This window comes from Clavelina lepadiformis, chromosome 3 (assembly GCF_947623445.1).
Source record: "Clavelina lepadiformis chromosome 3, kaClaLepa1.1, whole genome shotgun sequence".
NCBI classification, from domain to species: domain Eukaryota; kingdom Metazoa; phylum Chordata; class Ascidiacea; order Aplousobranchia; family Clavelinidae; genus Clavelina; species Clavelina lepadiformis.
Window position 1 is genome coordinate 6,803,032 of NC_135242.1, and position 8,659 is coordinate 6,811,690.

Consider the following 8,659-nt stretch of genomic DNA (forward strand, 5'->3'; position numbering starts at 1 on the left):
ATCATGTAGATACACATAAAAAGATTGTGATTTTTAACCATCGTTTTCGATCCACAAAAAGTTTAGTAAAGAGCAAAAAAAGTTTTTTTGGACCGTTTTTGGGTCAATTTAGTGATTTGCATAGTTCCTAAAGAGTACTTACCTCTAGACCTGTATTGTATGTTAAAAAACTATGCAAATAAAGGATGTTTCTAACCATGCAAAGCTTTTTCAAAAAAATCATTCTTAGGGGGAGTTGGGGGGGTTGTCCTTTTTTACCCCAAGTACCCCTATGTTTTTTTTGCCCCAACTGACTATATATAATATTTTATTAGTATTATTATTATTAATATTTTATTATAAAATATAATATATAACATATATGTATTATAAAATTTTATTAATTAAAATTCAAATTTTGTTTTTCAGTAATTTTGTCCCACATTTCGTAGAATGGCCCTGACTGATTTGCTTATATCCCATAGTATGTCATGTTATAATAATATCAAAAAAATTAAAACGGAAATATAATAATTTGACACAAACTCGGTTAATTTAAAATCATTTTTGAAATTTGAGAGTAAGTTTTTCTTTTATGTTATATAGCAGATAAATAGGTTAACACGTAGATGCAATACAGTAGGCTTTAGCCTACGTATTTTGTTTCAAATATATGTACGTTATTATAATAACCAATGGAAAAATGTATAATAGTGTTAATCGTTTTTCACAAACAAATATTTTCAAAAATTTGTATCGATTGTATTTGGCAAGAAAAATTGCAAACGAAATAGCAATGGAAAACGTTTAATAAGAACATATTATTATTAAGAAAATTGAGTGTTAGTATTTTTAAAATATAACAATTAGAGATCGACCGATATGGTTTTTTCAGGGCCGATATGGATTATTTAGTAGTCAAAGAAGCTGATAACCGATATTAATTTGTAGTAAATGCAGAACATTGACATCAAAATTTTGAACAACACAAACTCTAACACTTGATCTTTTTTAAATACTTATCAATCAGTGTATGTTTGAAAAGCATGTGATGCAAGCAATATCTTACAATCAATACAAACAGTAAAGGAAAATAATTTGCAAGTAAAACAGCAAAAATTGCATGCAAAAATTTTACTGTTGATCGGCTGTCTATTCCTGCTTTGACTCTGTGTTAAACTGGGAAAATACTGGAGACAGAGAAGCACCGTTTCTGAAGTGAGCAAATCACCCGGTTTTAAATTGATCTGATATCAACCGCAGAGTTAAAAAAAACAGATACCAAATGTGTGTCAAAATGTAAAATATATAAAACTTAGTTCTACTATACTATTTTTTGTTTAACAGTGCTTATTTATATTTTCATAATTGTTTACCACATTATTTTCTGCATTGCAGTTTTAAGTGTATTAAAACCTGGAATATGCTACTGGCTGTAATACCTCTAAGGTTTTGACATACATAGGCTATATTATTATATTTATTTGGTACCGTAACTTATTTTTGTTTAACCCTCCGTCTACCATGGGGTCAAATTGACCCCAATCGTAATTTTACTGTGTGATTATTTCTTTAGTTTTAAAGATTGAACATTGAAACTTTGTGACTTTGTGCGCATACCCCATAATGGTATAACCAACACAAACTTCAGTAAATAAAACCATCTTTTACTACGTCTGCAAAAAGAAGCAGCATCATGAACCAATGGGGTCAAATTGACCCCAACGGAATCATAACCGGAAAACTGAGGTTGCAAGAAGTTTTTTATATATAAATCACCAAAATAAACTAGGAGTTGCAGTTTTATTTGTAAATGATATAATAGTAACCACAAATGTTAGTTTATTTTTGATATATAAGACTGATACAGTAGTTTTTTCTTGAAAAATTGCAAAAGAGATAAAACCAACAATTTTTCCAAAAACAAGAGTTCTACTATGGAAAGGAGATGGTTAACTGTGTGGGATGTTGCGCGTTTGCTGGACGAAGAAGATCTAGAGTCGACTGATGATGAATATTTGTCTTCTGATGACGGAGAGGTTGATCACATCAGTGACTATGCTTCCTCAGATACCTCAGTCGAAAGTGATAGTGAAGATGTTTCGTTGACAGCTGCCACAAGTTCTTTTCTCTCTCGAAACAAATCCGTATGCTGGTCTTCCAGTCCTGTAGGACATTCAGTTAGCAGAGCTCCTGATCGCAACATCATCCATGCAACACCAGGCCCATCACGGTTTTCCAATAGGCAAGGTGGTTCCGTTGTGGACTCATTTATGCTGTTTCTACGTCAACCACTCATAGAAACAATTTGTAAATGGACCAATGCAGAAGGAGAAGTTGTATACAACAGGGAATGGAAACATGTAGAAGCTGAAGAAATCAAGAGTTTCATTGGCGTGGTAATACTTATTGGAGTTTATAAGTCAGGAAATGAAAATGCAACCCATCTTTGGAGTAAAGATGATGGCAGACCAATTTTCAACAAAATCATGAGTCGTGGAAGGTTTCAGCAAATACTGCGAGTTCTTAGGTTTGATGATGCACAAAGAAGAAGAAATAGGTCTTTGGACAAACTTCAACCAATCAGAGAAGTTTTTGACACTTGGGATTCATACTTACGAGATGCGTATATCCCTGGGGCTTGCATGACGGTGGATGAGCAGCTCTTATGCTTCAGAGGCCGATGCCCTTTCCGGCAGTATATACCCTCTAAACCAGGTAAATACGGTATCAAAATTTGGACAATCTGTGATTCGAATACTTATTGTGCTTGGAAAATGCAAGTATACTTGCGAAAAAATGATAACGCTCCCCGAGAAGTCAATCAAGGCACAAGAGTTGTTCTCGGCATGACAAAGGAGATTGAAAAATCTGGACGAAATGTTACGTGCGACAACTTTTTTACCAGTTTTTCACTGGCACAAACACTTTTGGACAAAAAACTAACCATCGTTGGAACGCTAAGAAGAAACAAACCAGAACTTCCGCCTCAATTCACAGTGGCAAAAGGTAGGGAGGCCAAATCAACATTATTTGGGTTTCAAGATGATGCCATGATAGCTTCGTATTGCCCCAAGAAGAACTGTGTTGTGCCGATGCTGTCAACTATGCATTCCCAGCCAGATGTTGATGCAAGTTCTTCAGACAGAAAGCCGGAAGTTATATTGTACTATAACTCCACCAAAGGAGGTGTCGATACCTTGGACCGGATGGTGAGAACGTACACCTGCATAAGGATGACAAGAAGATGGCCTGTTGCACTCTTCTACAATATGATCGACGTCAGTGCTGTAAATGCCTTTATTGTATGGCTGGAGTTGAATGGTGAAAGCCCAAGCATCAGTGTGAAGAAAAGACGAAATTTCCTTCTAGAACTGGGTAAAGAGCTTGCTGGCGTGAACACCCAACCTGACCCCTCTCAAAGGGTTTCAGTTTCTTCTGCATCAGCACAAAAAAGAAAAAACAAAGATGATCTTGACAATCCTCCAAAGCTGAAACGACAGCGCTGTAGCCTTTGTGACAGAAAAAAGGACAAGAAGACTAGTTTGGTTTGCTATATGTGCAAGAAGCACGTTTGCTCGGGACATTCCAAGACAATTTGTGGTCCATGTTGCTAGTGCTGTTGCATTGAACATTGCAATCTTGCAAGTGTTATTTGTTACTTAGCTTTTGGTGTTAATTGTTAATTTTTTTCATTCTTTTACTGATGTTCGTTTATTCTAAAGCTTTAGCATCTTTCGTTTGAATGTGTGATTGTATTATTTGCAAGAGTACTTCAAAATGATTTTACTTCAGAAGTACTGTAATCCAAAACTTCATAAAGTATTTAACTGATCAAGCACGTAAAGTATAAGCTAAAGCTTATAAAAAAATTAATAAAACGACAGTTTAAAGCACTACTTTGCTATCCTGCATGAAATGCAGACATTTAGGTCGTAGAACTACAGCAAAAAAAAACAATACAGCATGGGGTCAAATTGACCCCATTGGTTCACAACGTTAGTTTTTTTCGTGGTAGACGGAGGGTTAAGTATGTATAAGCTATTCGTAAAAAAGAACAGAAACAATGCAGTGACATCAACTATATGCGTGACGTTTTATGTGCTAATTTTTTTTAATTGATGACAGATTCAGTAAATTACCTGTGACTTTCAGTTAAATCGTGATTATCATGATCAAGTTTGAAGTTTTTGGAATCAATTATCAATTTGAATTGGTGCATTTCTGATATTCTCAGTCAAACATATTCTAAACTGGCTAAGCTGTAAGACTTGTCAACATGCACACAAAACTTTTACACGTTCACGCCAATTTACTGGATACAAATGACAAACCAGACAAAGTTGTTTGTTTTAACGCCAATTTAAAATAAATGAAAAGTTTGGGTTTCTATGCATGCTAAAACTTGTATCTTTGTTTATTTATTTTAAATTGCTGGTAAAAAAGCAACTTTCACCGTTTTGTGTAATTGCGAATTTGGCCTACCAATAAACAGGTAAAAGTTGTGCTGGTTGTTGAGTCTCGTGTGTGCGTGTGCTACTCCTTTCACCGTGGTCTACAGTTATTAGAGTAATCCAAGAGACTATTTTACCGTATGTAGGTCACGCAGCTTGCTGTTACAGATAGGCAGTTTGGTTAGCAGAATGGGTATGCAATAAATGGATCTTAGCTATTTAAGGTTTTATTGGAGTTAGATTTAGGTTACTATGTTACAAAATTTAAGTTAGGTTAACAAGAAACTTTGAAAATAGCTTCGAACGCACGATTATTTCTGGTGAAATAGTGGCAGCCGTATTAAGGCTAACATAGCTTAGCCTGACTGTTTGCATGGTTGGGTACCTGACTGCAGAGTTTGGCATAGGCGCACTCAATATCGCTTTTGATGAGCTTCATTGCCGCATTTGGCAACAACAGGCTGCAATTATGGTGATATAACGAGAAAATTTTAACACGTACTCAGTTAAAACCACCACTGCAGAGTAGCCAATACAACCAATGACTGCATTGGACCCCGCGCTTTTTGGGGCGCCACCGTGCTAAAAATCAAAACAAAAATAACACTTTAGCTTTTATTTTGCGCAAATCATAAGGTTATTACTAAATTCGTTCTGGAAAGAAAATGTTTTGGCGAAAAATTGAAAATTTGTCACGAAGCAAAGCTTTGATGGGAGATGATTTGCAAAACTTGATATTTGGTTTACGTTATTCTTATACAGTATTCAGATATGGCAAGAAATTGCAGGCCGTCAAGATAAGCATATCGCGTCACTTCAATGTTGGTAGGTGTGCTTCCCTTCAGCTTGGACAAGCACAAAAGTGAGTTACTTCTGCTAAATCAATGACACCCGTTTCACTCAGAACGTAGACGCTATGTGAAATCTTCTTACTTTCACTCCTCACTGTTTATGTATGAAATGCGCTACTGGACTTTAGGTCCTTATAACTCAAATTGCTTGGAAAGATTGCTGCAGAATGAAGTGTCTCATCCTTCATCCAGGAATGCATAGCGCTCCACCGGCTTATGCATGTTATGATGCCATGCTCTTACAGGGATCACCTTCAGCCTCCTGTTGGTTGCATCCTGATGGTTGGTGTCGATTCCAAAGGATTCCATTGACTTAACTAGCCCAGTTGAGTCCTTTCGCTTCTAATCTGCAGATGTTGACTGCATATTCACATGCAGTAATGAATAATGCAACTTATTACATGTCTTGCAATTTTTTGTTATCTTACAACCAGCGCTGCAATGCCCTGCTTGAAGGCAGTTGAAGCAGAGTCCACATTTCTTCACAAGGCGACATCTACCTTGAACAGACTTCTTCTGAAATTGGTCACACTTCCAAATGGAATGTTTGCCCTGACAAACAAAGCATGCCTTGTTTGACTTGTTGGCAGAGATCTCCGAGTTCTCCCTCCTGTTCATCTGTTTCTCTGTAAATCGAAGAAGTGAATTCTTACTTATATAGTATATAGGGCCTAGTGGGCTTGATAACCTTCTCCAATTGTAGCATAAGTCAGACATTTGTTAGATATTAATTCAGTTGGCACTTTGAACGGCAACAGAAGAGGTCTTCTTCCCAACCCAATAAAAGATGTCAAATGCTGATCTGAACTATCTTACGATTGTTACTGGAGCGATGATAGAAGCTTGTTACTGCATTTTTATGTGGTGAAAACAAAAAGTATAACTGGTCGTAGGAATGTCTCGCTGCTTTCAACCATGCAGCCACTTTTAGGCACAACTAAAGACGACGCCAAACGAATACCGGCAATATAGCAGCTTTACGACTTTACAAAAGGCGGAACTGGTATACCGTATTTTCTTGAATAGAAACCGCGGCTACTATTTTTTATTTTTGAACGTTTTGTGCGGCTTCTATTCGATGGCGGCTTCTATTCGAAGGCGGCTTCTATTTTTATTACATGAAGTACCGGTAGTGTTGATTAGGTGACAATAAAATTCTGCGCTCTCTTTTGACAAAAAGGTTTTATTCTATTACTATTCGATCACTACTGTAATGTGAAAACTGCTGTTTTTCGCATGTACGTCCGTATATTGAACAGCGGCAAGAGCAAAGATTGTCAATGTCAAAAATACACGCGCTCCTTTTCGATGGAATGAGCATCATTGAATCGGAAGGAGCAACAGAAATTGCTGGACCCAAACGTGATCCACCGAAGTTTAGAAACCAATGTCAGCGATGCAGTGTTTCAATATGTATGCAACATACCACGCAGGGGTGTTCTGCGTGTGTTTGCAAATATGCGTCACGGTAAATAAAATTATTTTGCTTTGTGTATAGTCTATGTAGCTTCATTTGCATGTTTTTGTTGTGCTTTTTTCGACATATATGTTAGATTGACGCTTTCAAGAGCGAAAAATTTTCGACAAAGCAAGCTCTGTCCTTTGAGTAGCCGTAACAGTTTTCAATATTACATTTCAATTTCGTAAAATTGACTGACTCACGTAAGTTATAGGTTTTTTTTATCACCATAGTTGATACAGAGATAGGTTTTTATTTACCTGAGAAAAACGACAAAAGCAACCCTGAGGTTTTTTCGTACTGTTAATTTACTTCAGATCCTGTTTTCCGTTGAAATAAATGTATATGAAGTAGGCTACATTTTAAACAAAACTCCTCCTCGTCAGAATCTCCATTGAAATGATTTTAAAAATTTTTACCCTGTCTACGACCTTTGCGCCTTGGTAGGCCTAACATTTCGAATGAGTTTAGAAGATACTGTGGAAAATACTTGTAAACTAACGTACGATCTTTTCTGCTGTTACATAACGACAACCATACAAAAACTAAATTAAAAACAATTCCAAAATACATTCTATCAGCAATCAATAACTTAGTATAGCACTGGCAGTGCATAAAGCCGAAGGATTACAAATAGTACTTAAGTTAATATAAGCATTGCCAAAATGCCAAAAACAAAAATGTGCTGGAGAACTGTTTCCCGGGTCAAGCGAGTTATAAAATGCCAGGTTAAATACATTTTAAATTTTATGCATGAAAAAATGAGTGCAATTTTCAAAAACAGTTTTTGCTTAAGCCAGAGAATTCATATGTCTTTTTGGTATGAGAAATTTTTATTTTGTTGGAAAAATTGTTTAACTTAACTTTTTTCTATTTTGATTTCCGGAATCTTTAATAAAGCTGGCAGATAGACAATTTAACAATTTTCAAATTTGAAATCAAACAATTGCAATCAAAATGAAATCAATTGAAACCACGAAAAAAGAGAAGAGATCCGAACAAATTTGAAATTTTTGTCAATTGTATGCTAATTATTATTGACGTTTATTGTACAATTCCATTTATCGAAACATGTCGGTAAATTGCCAAAGGATGAGTAGTCGACTTTGCATGCCTGATTGATTAATTATTATTCAGACGTGACTAACAATACGTAGCTGTTTAAGTGAATGATAACTTGCTTGCAAGAATACACAACAAACACCTATTAATTATTATTTAAGATACGTCAATTAGTTATACTTATTTCAGATATACAGACTGTAGTAGCATCGTACCTGTTGTTGTTTGTAGAACTACATCAAGTGCTGATGCGATCTGACCTGAAAGGCATGCAATAGGTGAGTTAAGTGTTTGTCAGTATCAAATGTCAAGACCAAACTATAGGTTATTTCTTTCACCTGATAGCAGAAGAATCAGTAAAGAAACCATAGGACGACGTGGTTTATAATGTTGTGATGCAGTCATCTACGGTTTTTATTAATCACGATTTTTTTATGCAATCAACCTATAATAACACCTTGATAGCCTTTCGCTTTTGTTAAAGTACGTAAAGGGAGCAATTATTTCTGAAACAAATTTAGCAAATGTATAGGGTGACCAATATAACTTTTACCACGCATAACATAATTTACAGTACGTTGTCTGAACCAACTTTTTTACTTTTTACCAAGCTCATCATATTTTATTATTTGCTTCCGAAAATTTTTCGTATGTTAAAAACAGTTTCTAAGGGAAATTCACACGAAGAATGCGCGCATATAGTTTTATTAATGTTCAGTTATAGTGAGCTAAACGAAATGACAAATCAGTTCTATGAAATTATTCAATAAAACCTTGCTCTTAAAATAGTGTTAAAATGAATCTTAAAAAACAAACTTCATTTTAAACAATACGTAATTAAGGGGAATTGTTAA

At 35.5% G+C, this 8,659-nt stretch overlaps 1 protein-coding gene across 2 annotated transcripts in view; it reads right to left on the reverse strand.

The window, feature by feature from the left end:
• Window positions 1–8,290, reverse strand: part of LOC143449119 (uncharacterized) — a 75,431-nt gene extending 67,141 nt beyond the window's left edge. Inside the window, exons 1-2 of one of the 2 annotated variants that reach the window (XM_076949194.1) lie at window positions 8,144–8,288; window positions 8,021–8,065 (exon numbers count right to left, since the gene is read on the reverse strand). In XM_076949194.1, coding sequence (XP_076805309.1) covers window positions 8,021–8,065; window positions 8,144–8,210 — 112 coding nt within the window. In that variant the 5' untranslated portion in view covers window positions 8,211–8,288. Of the gene's footprint in view, window positions 1–8,020; window positions 8,066–8,143 lie in introns of both variants that reach the window. The other variant, XM_076949195.1, reaches the window with a different exon arrangement.
• Window positions 8,291–8,659: the final 369 nt, after the last annotated feature.